The following is a 15581-nucleotide window of genomic DNA, read 5'->3' as shown; positions in this document are numbered from 1 at the left end:
ATTTGAACTTTATAAAACATCGTACACTTTCAAAAACACTAAAATAAGAGGCTGAACATAAATGGCAACTCATTAGATATTATAGCTTCTAACCAAATGTACTGTCTGAGACCGGGCTTAGCCCAGTTGGTTGGTCTCACCCTCCCCACCCCCTATGTCTTAGGTCGAGTCCCTTTGTAATTAAAAAAAAAAAAACCTAATGTACTGTCTTGTAAAGTCAACAGGCAACATGTAAAAATTATCCATCTCTAAAGAAGTTGAAGCAAAAAACCCACAAGTAAGACCCTTTCTTATCTACTAATTTACATCTACTTATTTATCCTTCAACAGTTACCTGACGATCGCCTCAGAGCTCAAAGAGAGCTTCTCGATTGAGCATAACAAGTAAAAGATCTTGTTCCATTGAAAAATCAGTAATACATCGGAATAGATTAAAATTAACAAAGACAATCAGATGATTATTCACTCCATTTTCTGGGGAAAAAAAGGGATCTCCAAAACCTGACATGAACCTTGACTTCTATTTATCAACGGAGAGAAAAGGTCAAGATAAGAAATCTATGATCCAATATTGGTGAGAAAATGCTCAAAATGCCACTCCTTTCTTTAATATTACAACCATGAATCACATATTCGAAACAGCAAGAGCCATATAAGGCTTCAGGCCATACAGCTTCTTGCAGCAGGCTGTGGATGCCAATATCAATGGATTTTGTTTCCTCCTCGACAATTCCATCGGGTGAAAAGCATCCAACCTGAACAAGCAAAGGCATTAGAGCAAGGCATTGTAAATGTATGGGCGAGTGTGGGCAAATCCATGTGTTGGTATAGGGTGAAAATGAATCAAGCAGACTCAAACTGTTGGAGCCTGTGTGAAGAATATTGCACTCAAATTTAATATTATTGAACTCAAACCTCATTTGAATATATCTGGGGTTGGACTCTAAGCCTAAAATAATTGATTAGGTAAAAAACGAGCTACTTGCGAGCTATAATAATTAGTATTTGTACATACATATTTATAGTTACAATGAACCTGATTGATGGTACAATAATTCGAGCCATACTTACTAGAGCCTGACAACCAAATGCATCGAGCTCAAAATATAACTTTCTTTTGAGTTGAATTTTCAGCTCAAAATGGTAAATTTTTCTAGATTCATACCGATCTACAAATAGGTTAAAAAGGTTCCAGCTCAACATCGAACATGAAAATAAGAGGATTATTCAGTTTGATTCCTTTCACTTGAACCACTATGTCAGGTTTCTTGTAACACCTGCAGAAGCATGAGTTATTGTATGGATATGATCCTATGAAAGTCTTAATGCTCAAACAGGAATCAGCTTACTTGGTGACAAATCAGCCAGGATGATGATTTTGCTGCGGATGGATCTCATGGAAGAGAAGGGACCTGGCCCGATTAATAGCGGCAAAACAAAGGAACAAATGCTCCTCGAGATCTACTATCTGCCGCAGAATATTTGCACGGTTTCTCCAAAACTGTTTCGACACCTCCTGGACCCGATACCGGTCCACACCTCTCTCCAGTGCCATGTGGACCATTAGCTTGTCATTCTCAAGAGCAGTATATAAACGATCCACAAGACGATCTATAGTGTCTAGATCATTGAGAAGGAAATAAGCTCCCTTTGCTGCAGCATCCAGTTGAGCTAGGTGGACCATTTCCTTCTTAGTCACATAAGATGCAAGAATTGCAGGGCATATTGGGCCTGCAACAAGTAGCAATAAGGGCATGGCTAGCTATTACTATAGATGATACGGCCACTCCAACACCTACTGCAATCATACACAAGGCGGATCCAGTAGAGCAGTTACGGATAAGATGGACCCTCGACTGTGACTTCTTGAGGCGTTGATTGAGCTGATCTTTGAGCTCGGAGAAGCCTTGATGGATATTGTTGAAGTTGAAGAAATCAGGAGAGAAGGGGTTTTCGAGGTGGTAAAATTCGAGAAAGATATTAAATCCCAAGTTAAATTGGGAATGAGAGAGGGAGTAGGAATTAGAAATAAACTCGAGAGGGAGGTCGTCAAGGAAGTTATGAATAGGGGTATAGAGGAGGCGAGCTTGGTGTACACTCCGATAGAGAAGGAGGCATAAACGAGATGTATTTTCACTGTGTTCAAAGTAGGTGGTAATGAGTTCAGTAAGGGGGTTGGGCTGAATCAGTGAAAGTGTCTCTATAACATGCTCGTGGCTTGGTCGAAGAATTTGTTCCAACAAAGGAGGTTCCTCGAAGTATTCCACATGTTCTATGCCAACATATCGATCAAAAGAGCTATTGCGGTCAAATACTCTTCGAATCTCATTATAAGAAAATGTTTTAATCGCAAGTGTGTATTCTCGACTGAGGTTAACAGTGGGGGAGAGTTGGACACTTGATGTTGGTGTATTATCTGCAGAGCAACCTGAATACAAAAGAACGATATACAATAATGGGCAGGCACAGAGAATCCCAATTGGAGCTTTCTTTTACTTTCGGTGCTGCATTTACTGACAGTTCAAGCAGGACTTGATTTCTATTATATTGCTTTTATATTTTCTTTAATAAATCAGAACTGTACCTTGACAAGCCGGAGATGAAATATCATTATTTTCTGTAGGCAGTCGTGGAGGTGGCGACGTCGGTGGTTGTCTCGAACAAGAAAGCATTGAACTCTGTCCTTTGCTGCAGGTTGGCTTGTAGAATGAAGATTCATTTCTGCGCAACAGATGGATTTAGTAATCCAACCAAACAGAATAACCAGACACAACAAAGGAAAATCTAATGCCCGAACGCTCAATATTCTTCCTATAACCTCACGTCAAGTGACAGAGAAGAAGTCCATGTGATAGATATGACAAGATAGCCAAATTAATAGAGCTGATGAATGGCATCTACACCTGAAAAATAATATGATAAAATCACTGCTTTTGAACACATAATCAAAATCAAAATGCAGCAAATGCATTACATATTAGTAACCAAACAGGAAAGTGTTTTCTTGTCCACGTTCTAGTGACAAAAGATTTAGTGCACAAACAAATATAACCAATTTTCACTCCATCATACAAGTTCACTTACTAGGTAATAGGTAATTCTAAATATTTCACCAAAGAGTAGCAAAATTGATACCAGCCTATAAGGCTATGCAGAGGTTCACTTCTAAATGCAAAACAACTCAAGTTACAGGCAAAATATCATTACCATCGATCAATGGGCAAGTAGCTAAAGTTTAAGGGAGATGGAGCAGACCAAGTTTTAGAATCCAATGTCTGAATGAGGAACATGGAAACCGTATCAACACATCATAATACCGCATATCTGACACAAGGATCGCAATAATTGGCAATGTGAGTGAAATCACTTCTAGTGAGGCTGAAGCTGAGACCAAGTCTGTCCAACTTATAACAATGCTCATTTTAGAGATAAAAAAAAAACATTTTGAAGAGGGAAATTCTCGATCGAAAGCAGTTGACGAACAAAGGTGGCGAGTTGGCAACCATTGCTTCAAACACAAAAAAAGTATTGAAATTCATAAATGACTTTCCGAAAACTAGAAGTTTTGCCCACAACAAAATATTTTCAATGGCTTCCGCACCAAGTCACATCCCTCATCCCAATTAGTAGATCCGTCCTCGGAACAAGATTCCAAGTCAATTTCCATCAAATTTTCTGATACCACATAATTTCACTTGAGAATAACAGCAGCACAACAGTCATCACAACCCACATTTTTTTCCGTATTTAACATGTAAAAAATTTATAAACTAATACTCCTACACCAGCCAAAATTAAAAAAATCAGACGATGAAAAGCCGTGAAAGGTATTTAAGAACTTGAAACTTTTAGCTAAGCTCGTGAACTTAAACACTAAAACCAAGTCAAAAGAAATCCTAACAAATTCATACCCCTGGAACACCACAAAAGATTTCGATTTGCCACATTCAACACACAAGAAATCGAACCAACATACCTTATAACATCCTTAAATCAAAATGGGTCCCGACATTTTTCACCGTAATGGTTTACAGCATATGAATTGTTGATCTACGCATAAGAAAGCCGATATCTGTAGTTTATTTAAATGTTAAAATGTAAGTCGGTTACGTGTCCAGGATTCAGTCTTCAAGAAGTTTTCTGAGTCGGGCTTTGACGAACTCTTTGCGGGCCTGCGCTCGGGCTTGCTGAGGCCCGATGTTGGCAAACGATAGGTGGGTTCCGACAGAGATGAAGGCCGCGCCGGTGAGCAAACCACACACTGTGAGGGCTAGCTGCTTTGGAGTCGGCTGGTACGAGTACCGTACCATTTTTTTACTGTTTAATAAACATTTAATAGATTGATTAAGTTCCAAGTTTACAAATTAATAGCCATTTTTTGTGAGGCTGACGGATTTGGTAATCCAACACTAGTTAAAAAATTAATGGCAAATTTTCCTTGCAAATAAAATATCAATACATTAATATGGGATAAATTAATAAAATAATAATTTTAAAACAAACCTTTTATAAAATTGCCTTCGCATAAGTTGAATGCTTATTTTTATATTAGGGTTGATGTTAGATAAAGATATGATTAATTTTTTTTACAACGTACAAAGATTATTTAGGAAAAAAAAAGTTTCATCAATAAATTATATAATGAGGATATAATGATAATTTAAATAAGTTCTACCCAAATCAATTAGAGGTTAATATAGATGTCAAAAATTTGTGTGAGACAGTATCACGGATCGTATTTTTTGAGACATATTTTATTTGGTCATCCATGAAAAAATATTGTTTTTTATGCTAAGAGTATTACTTTTTATTGTGAATATCGGTAGGATTTATCCGTCTCATAGATAAAGATTTATGAGACTGTCTCACAAAAAAACCTACTCAATATAGTTTATCAGCCTTAGGTTTCCTTATTTGTTCAAAGTAAATAGGCATATCAGCTAATTTTAAATCATACAAATCATTTACCAAAGTACCGGAACCAACAATAAAATCATTCTTTACAATAGGGCAAAAACTTGTGTGAGACGGTCTCACGGGTCATATTTGTGAGACGGATCTCTTATTTGGGTCATTAATGAAAAAGTATTATTTTTTATGCTAAAAGTATTACTTTTATTGTGAATATGGGTAGGGTTGACCCGTCTCACAGATTAAGATCCGTGAGACGGTCTCACATGAGACTCACTCTTACAATAGATAGCATTATCTATCCGAAACATGAATATAAATAATATCATTAAAAAGTGGGATCTAAAAATAAAGGCAAAAATTTGTGTGAGACCGTCTCACGGGTCGTAATTTGTGAGACGGATATCTTATTTAGGTTATCCATAAAAAAATATGCTAAGAGTATTACTTTTTAGTGTGAATATCAGTAGGGTTGACTCGTCTCAAAATAAAGATTCGTGAGATCGTCAGACATATTAAATTAAGTTTTTCAATAGTTGTACGAGATGCAACTATTGAATGATCTCATCATTCTGTAGCTTGCTGCTTGTTAACATCACCAGCTTGTTATTGTACAAATGTGATCCACAACCAGTGTCAAATACTCAAGAAACTGAACTAATGAAATATTAGCCACAACAAAGATTAATCTGATTCATAATGTTTATGATATTGATATGCCCATATTTGCAGAATGGAGGCATTTTTTCCCTATTGATCAAACAATCAATCCATTGGCATGTTTCTTGTTGGTGTTCCTGGTTGGAAACGCTTCCTATTGTCATCCTCATTTTAGACCCACCACAACTCTTCTTGACCTTAGTAAGGAAAAAACGTTACGTACTAATAATAATAAACTTATCAGGATAAGATCATGCTATTTCTAGAGCTCATTCGTCATTGATGTCATCGATCATATATCATCGTGCTTTGAGATCTTCATCTTTTCAATTCATGGATAGTCTCAATCGTCACAGGGTTTGAGCCATGTAGAACCTTTGATTATGCATTTTCATAAGAATATATATCAGTTTCTCGGAATTCAAAATAATTTATAAATTTTCCAGTCAATCATTGTAATTATATCAATTAAATTGTCCGCATCAAGAATCAATATTATTTGATTATTCTTGGTCATTTTAATACTGAAAAATAAATAGATCATTTGATTATTATTTGGTTATTTGATTATTCTTGGTCATTGCAATATTATTTGATTATAATCGTTTCCAACTAATCGTGTCATTAATTGAAAAAAAAAAGGTTAAAAAATAAAATAAAACAATTTATTTAATTTATAATCAATAAATTTTCAATAAACTAGTAAAATCACCATTTACTTTATAAATATCCCTTTAATTGAAAATAAAAATAACAAATTAAGTGGGACAATTTAATGAAATTTCCAATTAATTAGATTTTATGTAAATTAGTAAAATCTTCATTTTACATTTCATCATATCATTAATAAAAAAATAAAGGTGTTTTAAATAAATAAAATATAGCTAACAATTATACAATATCTAATTTATACTTAATAATTTAAAAATACATTTTTACTAAATTAAGTTTTTAGCCATAACTCTGTCGAACATTAATTAGAGAAAAATACATAAAATAAAGTGTTTAATTAAATAATATAATTACTTCACGTCGATAAATTGTCATAATTATTTTACACATCTATCATCTTCTTTCTAACCTCAATCGCAATGCGTATCCTTAGTTTGCTAGTACTTATAATGGTATCTTGAGTAGGGTTGATTCCATCCTTGGGGCATTATCCCCATGATAGAATTAAAGGCCTAAATTTAGCCACACATACATAGGTCCACTATTTTTTTAAAATCACATATGTGTTTGAATCTTGTCCATTCAAACCACATGTTGCATCGACTTAACCCTTGAGTAGCTAATGTCTTTGGACTCCATTAATTAAAAATCTGATCGAATATTACATATATTTGTATATAAATTATTTATGAGATACATACCCCTGGCGAAGAATTTTGAATGCTAAATAGAATTGTTGATGGAAAAATATATACATTTTTCACAAATAAAAGAAATTTTTGGACTGTAAGATATAAGAAGACAATAACAAAAAGTGTAAGTCGCTGTTTATATCATTATTTACCTGCACGCCTTTGAATCGTTGAATTACATGTGCCCCACTGGTACATATAATTAGAAGCTTGTTATTTGAACTGATAAAAAGTATATCTTCAAGATGTTTTATTGTTTTACGATTTTAAATATTTTAAGTTTTACTTTTATTATTGACTATTTTTTGATAAACTGATAATTGATAAATACCCGAGCCTACATAAATTTATGCATGTATCATGCATTTGCAAGTTATTTAGTATTTATATTTTCAAAAATTACATCAAATACGTAAAAAAAAAAAATTCTAGAAGTTAAGTTTTATAAATAATCATACTTAATGGAAAAAAAAAATCAAAATTTTAGAAATTCATAAAATAAATAATTTAAAAAAAAATTACAATTTTTATTATATTTCCGTTTCTTTGTGATTTTGGTCTCATATTTTGTCAAATTTCAATCTTAATCATATAATTTTTTTTTATCGGGAGTACTAAGTGACACTATATACGCTAACATTTTATCGGTGCTACATCAAAAAGACGAAAATTCAGAAAAAAAAAAAGAAAGATAATATAATAAAAACGAAATTTGACAACATACGACCCAATATTGCAACTTTAATTTTGCACAATGTGATTCATAACAACTATGATTTTAATTAAGATATTGTTAAGTGATATATATATATATATATATATATATATATATATATATATATATATATATATATAGTTTTGATATCCTGCACACCTACCGTACACACCTTTATGAGCACCGATGAGGTGTCACCCATCCATTGGATGCACAATTTTTTTATATATATATATATATATATATATATATATATATATATATATATATATATATTAGAGATTAATCTTGTGAGAATCATAATTAATTACTTAGTAACTCAAATTTAATAAAATATATGAAACGTTACCCCAACAACAACCCCAAGTGGGAAGAATCATTGTCAAGAAAAGTACACAACGAAAGAGATGGCAATCCATGCCATTTCCCTTTGTCTGCTACCATATGAACCACTTGCTCGATCAGTTTAGAACTAGCTCTTGGATCCCCAGCTCGTCCGATTCGAAGTTGAAGCCGTGATCATTGATCTAGCTCTGTTCATCTCACACGAGAGTAATTTTTCCAATATTGTGTGGACAAAATCTTTATCTGAAGTGCTCCACTTGTTTTTGGCATGCAACGTGAGAGGACCACCAGTTCATGATTAAAAAGCACTGCCCCCACCAAACATATTTCAAACTCGAAGAAAAGCTTAGTTGCTTGCTGTATGTCAATGGCGAAAAGGTAAACTGATCCCTGCATTTCAGTTTTAGATAACCAATTCAAATTCTACGTACAAGGAGTGAAACATTTTGGTTTAATTTGCAGGCTAGAGGGCAAAGTAGCTATCGTAACCGGTGGAGCAAGCGGCATTGGCGAAGCCACAGTGAGGCTTTTCGTCCAGAATGGCGCGAAGGTCATTATCGCCGATGTACAAGATGAACTAGGCCAAAAAGTGTGCCAGGACATCGGACCTCCCGAAGACATTTCCTACATGCATTGTGACGTTACCGATGAAAGCGATGTCCAAACCACAGTGGACACTGCCATTTCGAAACACGGCAACCTCGACATAATGTTCGCAAATGCCGGAATCGCAGGTGCCAGAAATCGTCAAGGAATTATTGGCACAGATTACGAAGATCTCAAAAGGGTTTTCGAAACCAATGTGTTTGGCGCATTCTTGTGCGCTAAACATGCCGCTAGAGTAATGATCCCTGCAAAAAAGGGGAGCATCGTGTTTACCTCCAGTGTTGCCTCGGTGACTTATGGAGATGTCCCGCATACTTACGTAGCATCAAAATGCGCGGTGGTGGGACTGGCGAAGAATCTGTGCATAGAGTTGGGGCAGTATGGCATAAGAGTTAATTGTGTGTCGCCTTTCGGGATTGCGTCGCCGATGCTGATGAATGAGCTGGACATGGGAAAGAGCGAGGTGGAGGAGTTTGTTTCGGAGATTGCGACATTGAAAGGGGAAGTTGTGGATGCCAATGATGTGGCCGAGGCTGTGCTGTTCCTGGGAAGTGGCTCGTCGAAGTATGTGAGCGGGCAGAACTTGGTGATTGATGGAGGTTACAGCCTCACTAATGTTGCTCTACGTGAGGCCTACAAAAAAATGCGTGTCTCTTGATTTGCTGCCAATCACATGTTTCTATTTGTTTGTTTCCAACAATTGTTGCTAATGTATTCTGTAATAAATCGTGTCTACTGGTCATAAATGGATTTAGAAATATTCCGTTGTTTTGATTTTCCCATTTTGTTGTTTGTAGCAATAAAACGCTTACTCAACTGTCGGTGTATTCTCAATAGCTTAGATTTCGAATCCTTTAATGGAATAATGGAACTTTTCATCCACGTTCGATGTCATAATGTATGTGGCAATCGTAGCTAAAGTTTTGTCCTTCTTCACTCTACAAATCAATGGGTTCAGCATGAAAATATATCCCAAAGTTGATTTTTGTGAGTCAATGCATGAGCGTATATAGTTTGAGTAAGGTATCCCCTAAAAGGTATATGTCCCTTTGTTTGCAATTACCGAGATGATGAAAAATGTAATCAAATTATACAGATAGTTTTCGTTAATAGTTGACATTTAATTTGATTTAGTCAAAGTATCATGCATGTTTTTGTAAAATTCGAGATAAATGTATAATATGTCAAAAATTGTACACTTGAGAGTGCAAACTTTATATGATTTGATCATATATAAAAATATTAATGTTTTAAATATAATAATATTTTTTAGTTAGTACAAAAGTATCAATTTGGAAGGGGAACTAAGATTATCTATCTTACTAATATCGACAGACTCAGAAATCCTAACTTTTGTGTTATTGAATATTTTTTTATGCTCTTCTCGAATTGCAAAAATATTATTTTTATTTGATAAAAGATTATTTAAAACCTATTCTAATAAATTTGTACATCATATTCTAATAAAACATTTATTTTATCTTCTTTTGAATTTTTAAACAATCATAACATAAAGCATTATTATAACAAGAGTGTGTCTCATATGAGATTGTTTCACGAATCGTAATCTGTGAGACGAGTCAACCTTACATATATTCACAATAAAAAGTAATACTCTTAGCATAAAAAATAATACTTTTTCATGGATTATTCAAATAAGAGACTCGTCTCACAATTACGACATGTTAAACCAGTCTCACACAAGTAATTACCTTATAACAAACCAAATCTCAAAGTTTTTAGTATTTATCTCGTAAGACAACAAAGAAAGTCATTTTTGATCAAACATAATATGCCTCTGGTGAAACAATTTCACAAGTAAAAATCCATTAAAAAAATAGTATCACAGATTTTTATTGATGAGATTGATCGAATTTTAACGGACGGTCCAAATAGAAGATTTGTCTCACAAAATTGACTTATGAAACCATCTCACAAAAGTTGTTGTGTGTCAAATAATAGAACAAAAAGATAAGAGTGAATGTTTTTCAAGTGTTGTACACTCTCATATTTCGGGAAAATAATTAAATACTATCACATAGCATTTTAATATTCTTACCACGCAGGTAACAAAAAAGAATTCACAATGAAAAAGTACAAAATTACAGTTCTATCACTCACTCTAGTTTGCCAATTTAACACTGACGATATATAAATGACATTTGTCCCCCAAAAAAAAGAAGTATTGAAATGGCACTGATATCTCAGTTAAGCTTGAAGTCCATGCCCAAAGGATATGCTTTTCCCCGATGATTAAAAATAATGAAATCGAGATTGGCCGGAAGGGTTACCATCCTGCATCCAATAAACGGAATATCGACAGTGGGAATTAGAAGCCCATTCAATATGACAATATTTAGAACAAGAAGGTTTTGCTTCTACAAAGCTTCTACAACTAAAACCAAGTTAACCTTCCTAGAAATCTCCCCTTTTTGTTGCAATAGATTTGCACAAATAACGGCTATTTTTCCGTCTTGCTTTCTATCTAACACATATATGGAGGCACTCCACAATATTAGTGCACCAGATGAATGTAGATGATGCACGACAGTGCCCATGAAATGCATGCACTAAGCTCAGAATTCAGATTGGCCATTCGCTAACGTTAGTTTGATAGATTTCCATGCAACTATACACAAGACATTGTAAAAGTTCAAAATAATTTTCCAATCGAAACATGTCTTGTCTTTGATTTATCATGCTATATCTCCATAACTCAATATACGAAATGTCCAAATCTTAGAAGGCAAGCATCTAAAGCAATCTATTCTCCATAACTAACTATACCAAGTCTTAGTAGACAAGCATCTAAAGCAGTCTCATGAAGATCAAAATATACACACCCATGAAAATATAGCAGAACAAAATGTTGATGTTCATAAAAGCTGAAGTGGTCTTTGAGTCTAAAATGAGGCAAAAGCAAAAACACATCAACAAGAAACAGAAAAATATGTTCTTTTAGACGGTTCACAGAAAACATCAACTCCAATGCACCACGACCAATTGGCCTTTATTTACTACCACACAAATATTTAATCAACAAAGAAAATGCACGTGTTTACTCCACGAACAATTAGGAGTCCATTCAATGAGAAGGATTGAGATCAGTGTTCTTAATGACGGTCGAGGCGGCCGCCTAGGAACCAGGCGGCTCTCGACCGCACCGCCTACGCTTGAGGCGGGTGTTTTAGGCGACCAAAACTATACGGCGTTGGGAAGGCGGGTCGAATCGGTGAGAAGGCGGACGAGGCGGCCAAGACAGACAGTCAAGATTTTTAAGTTGTAGTCAACAATTTCAAAAACCTAGTCAAAGCCAACTAATTGTAAATTTCAAAACCCTAGCACACCCGACTTTTTTTTTACTTTTGGTTTTCACTCTCAAATCTCAACCACTGAGCCAATCACACATTTTATGTCGCCCACCGCCCGCATATGTAGATGTAGTAGATGGTGCATATCTGGATGATTTGGAAGATTATTTATGTTTAGTCTAGTACATGTTCTAATGATGGATTTGCATGTATATATTTATTTGCACATTATGTAGATGATATTATATTGTATGAAACTTCTTTGTACTTAAAAATTATTTAATTACACATCTCACGTTAAAAATGATGACTATTTGTGATTATATTGAATGATTATATACGATTATCGATAAAAAATTATTTAAAAAAATTCAACCGCCTGGGCACCGCTTAGGCAGCCGATGCGGTAGGTCACAGACCGGCCCGCCACTGCCTCCAGCCATTTACAACCCTGATTGAGATAAAATAACTAATGAACAACTGTAAAAATAGATTTACGTTCCGGCAACTAGTTTAGTATCTTACTATCTTTAATCTTAAAGGACCAAAAATCATTATGCTCAACTCAATAAAAACTGATTTTCTAGTTTTATATAATTGTTGTCTTTAAACGAATAATCCTCCCACTCCCGTACCTAGAATATGAAAAAATCAAAGAAATCTGTGACCTTGGCACATCATTCCTACCAATTCTAGCAATGAAACAAACCGTCCAACTAATAACAATAAGATTTTCACAGTAGTAGCACTGCAAAAAAAAACAAGGGAAATAAATTACCTATTTTCATCTGAATGCAGGTGTATCGATAAGAACTTCCCAGGCACAGTTAAAGCAGCCCACAAACACAAAACCATCCCTGCAATCAACTCAATCACTACCTGCAAATTATCAAACCCCTAGACCCCTTTAGCCTAAAATCACATCTAAATCATAATTAGATGTGATGATACAGAAATTACATCGATTGGGGGGCCAGAAAACTGCTCCTCGGTGATTTTGAGCACAGATCTATCTGCAAAACAGATCACAACCAGAATTTGAGTGAAATCCATGGATTGCGTAGATTTGAATCAGAAATCTTACACTGGATAGTGGAGTAGGCCGCGTGTGAGACGATCAGAACTCCAAGAACGCCGACGAAGAATCCACCGCCCATTTTTCCCGAATCCCTGAGGCGGAGAAAGTAATTATCGTGTATGCAGCCGCGGCTTATGTACTCATAGGATGGGCCTAAATAAATTGAATGTTCTTGGGCTGGTTTATTTGGTATGGGCCTGATTTCTTAGTTCAGATTATGTTTTATTGTGTTGAGATGGACTGATTCTAATCTGTAGAAGGAAAATTTGTTTTTTGAGATGCATGTGATGGAGAGTGAAATTGGTGTAAAAAGGAATAAAATTTACAAATGATGATGATTAATGTGTAGGCATAACAAAATATTAAAGAGATTCAATGTGTTGATATAAAAAATTCACTTTTAAAAATTTAAAAAGTAAAAACCCCTTCAGTCTCTTAGATATTTGTAAGTTTGACGGAAGAATGTCGTGAACATGTACGAAAAGTGGTAAACAAATAATAGAAACAATTGATCAAAGAATGAGAAAAGTGATTTCCCTAATTGTTTGTATGTCAATTTGTTGAATCTGACTGACCTACTTGGATTATGATTTTGGTGTATGGGATAGCATTTTATGCAAGTAGGATACCTATTAGGTGAATGCCTACAAGGCAAATATTGGCATATTGGGCTATTAGAGTCATACGTCCATTACAACTCAAAAACACTACTATAAATATATAGTGTCTAAGTCAAATAAAAAAGAGAGACAATTCAAACCACACAACCAAAAAAATAGATCACGTCTATTGTAGATTTGGTCAGGTTGTTTCTACTAGAGGATCGTCTTTTTCATACGACGTGTAATATATTTTCGAGCAATTAAATACTCGATATTTGAATGTATTATATAGATCTGACGTAATCTATCGTATGTGGTTCGTTGAAATGAAAAATGTTCTTATTATACTTCCACTTTATTTTCCTGACGAAGGTGACATAATCCTACAACCAGATCATTAGCGACGTCAACAGATTGACACAACTTTTTACGAGAACTTCCTAAGAAGTTACACACTCAAGCGCGTCGAACATAACAATCCATTGTGTTAGTAGCTTGACCTTATACCCATGAACTAACTCTGTATTTCTCACACTTACAAGACCAAGTTATCTAAATATTAAGGTCTTGGGAAATAAATATGTAGAGTCGCATTGGTTAATAATATCGACAAGTGGTGATTGTTTTTCATCCATCCAACCTAGCTACATCTCAATTGACAACTTTCAAGTATATTATTTTTTAACATAAATATAGACACCAAATTTATGCTTTAGAGAAATATTTCACAAGATTAATTTTTTTAGTTGAATGATAATAAATAAAAGAAACGTTTACTAATAAACCCAATAAAAAATTTTAATATCCGTAAACCATCGTTAACGAATACTATATATATAAACCCGACGTGTATTAAAAAAAAAATTAAGAAAGCTGGGAACGAAAAGATTGCAGGCATACAACTAATGATTACCTCGTGAGTTTGTTGAATTGGCAAATATTTTGACATCAGATATTTATTTAAATAAGGAATAGGAAAGTTGGAACTTTGCTTTCCCATTGCAATTTATGGAATCAATCCCATATTTTAAATATATATATAAATGAAGGATATGCATATTTCTATTCATAAAGAAATAGTTTTTATTGTTGGTCATAAATAAAAAAATAAAATTGAAGACGAAGGAAGATGAGGAAGTCTTAATTACGGAATCGATAAGAACACATTAATTTCTTTGTATCCAAAGTTGACAAGCCAAGGGGGTGGGTGATGTAACCTCAACTATTAATTGAGTAGTTTCTATTGTATACATATACAAACATTTGCATGTGTATCTATGTTCATCATATATATGATTTTATTTTATAACTTGTGTGCGAATAAATATTATATTTCTACAAAAAAGTTATTTTATATGAACATTTTTTAGCTCGATAGACAATATAATTAGTATAATATATGGTATTTTCCTTACTTTATAGAATAGGCAACACAAATTAAATTGAATATGTTTAAAAATGTGAAATATCATGGCTATATATATACATATATAGTTTATAAATTTACAAAAATAATGGATAAAGTTGGTCCGTTTAATTTGAGCTTTGATCATCTTAGCACAATAAGTTGGTTTATTTACCCTTTCTGACTTTTTTGTAAAAAGTTTACATGATGTCAGATATATTAGTAATGTATCTAATATTTTATTAGAAATATGAATATTATGATCACAATGTTCGATATCATGTCAATACTCCAACTATTGCGTGATTTCCTAACGCAAACGTACAATGTCTAGTTTTTAATACGTGAACAAGTAAATAATAGAATGAAAAAGTAACTTCAAACTAAATACTGAAATTAAAATAATCTTAATTCTTTATTTAGAGATTCCACATTTGAGCTGATAAATAATAATTATAAGTCATTTTCTCAAATATCATCCAAATTTCAAGAGAAAATAAATCCAAACACGAATAGAAATATGTTTCTTCGTCTTCAGATGCAACCTTCTTCGTCTCCACACTAAAATATCTTGTCGTCCTCCT

General features: G+C 33.9%; 2 protein-coding genes and 1 pseudogene across 2 annotated transcripts; 1 reads left to right on the top strand and 2 right to left on the bottom strand.

Moving 5' to 3' along the window:
* Positions 1-383: 383 nt before the first annotated feature.
* LOC140826056 (UPF0496 protein At3g19330-like) lies at positions 384-4343 on the bottom strand (annotated as a pseudogene).
* Positions 4344-8193: 3850 nt separating this feature from the next.
* On the top strand, positions 8194-9378 carry LOC140826057 (secoisolariciresinol dehydrogenase-like). The gene is made up of 2 exons (XM_073188165.1): positions 8194-8373; positions 8458-9378. Exons 1-2 carry the CDS (start codon positions 8357-8359, stop codon positions 9257-9259), a joined length of 819 nt encoding a protein of 272 aa, XP_073044266.1. The 5' UTR covers positions 8194-8356; the 3' UTR covers positions 9260-9378.
* A 1233-nt stretch (positions 9379-10611) lies between these two features.
* On the bottom strand, positions 10612-13152 carry LOC140826055 (membrane magnesium transporter). Its single transcript, XM_073188164.1, has 4 exons — positions 12997-13152; positions 12873-12925; positions 12691-12791; positions 10612-10896 (listed from the first exon to the last, which is right to left on the bottom strand). The coding sequence occupies exons 1-4, from the start codon at positions 13067-13069 to the stop codon at positions 10806-10808; spliced, it is 318 nt and encodes a 105-aa protein (XP_073044265.1). The 5' UTR covers positions 13070-13152; the 3' UTR covers positions 10612-10805.
* Between the last annotated feature and the right edge of the window lie 2429 nt (positions 13153-15581).

The sequence above is a fragment of the Primulina eburnea genome, chromosome 3 (genome assembly GCF_022965805.1).
Source record: "Primulina eburnea isolate SZY01 chromosome 3, ASM2296580v1, whole genome shotgun sequence".
In the NCBI taxonomy this organism is placed as follows: domain Eukaryota; kingdom Viridiplantae; phylum Streptophyta; class Magnoliopsida; order Lamiales; family Gesneriaceae; genus Primulina; species Primulina eburnea.
This window is presented reverse-complemented; position numbering and strand designations above follow the sequence as displayed.

What these genes read in the sequence shown, in the direction of transcription:
- LOC140826055 (XM_073188164.1), bottom strand. Translation starts at nt 13,069, where the DNA reads ATGGGCGGTGGATTCTTCGTCGGCGTTCTTGGAGTTCTGATCGTCTCA. An exon ending in GGCCTACTCCACTATCCAGT is followed by an intron (nt 12,926 to 12,996) that starts GTAAGATTTCTG and finishes TCTGTTTTGCAG; the next exon opens with ATAGATCTGTGCTCAAAATC. An exon ending in CTGCATTCAGATGAAAATAG is followed by an intron (nt 10,897 to 12,690) that starts GTAATTTATTTC and finishes TATTGGATGCAG; the next exon opens with GATGGTAACCCTTCCGGCCA.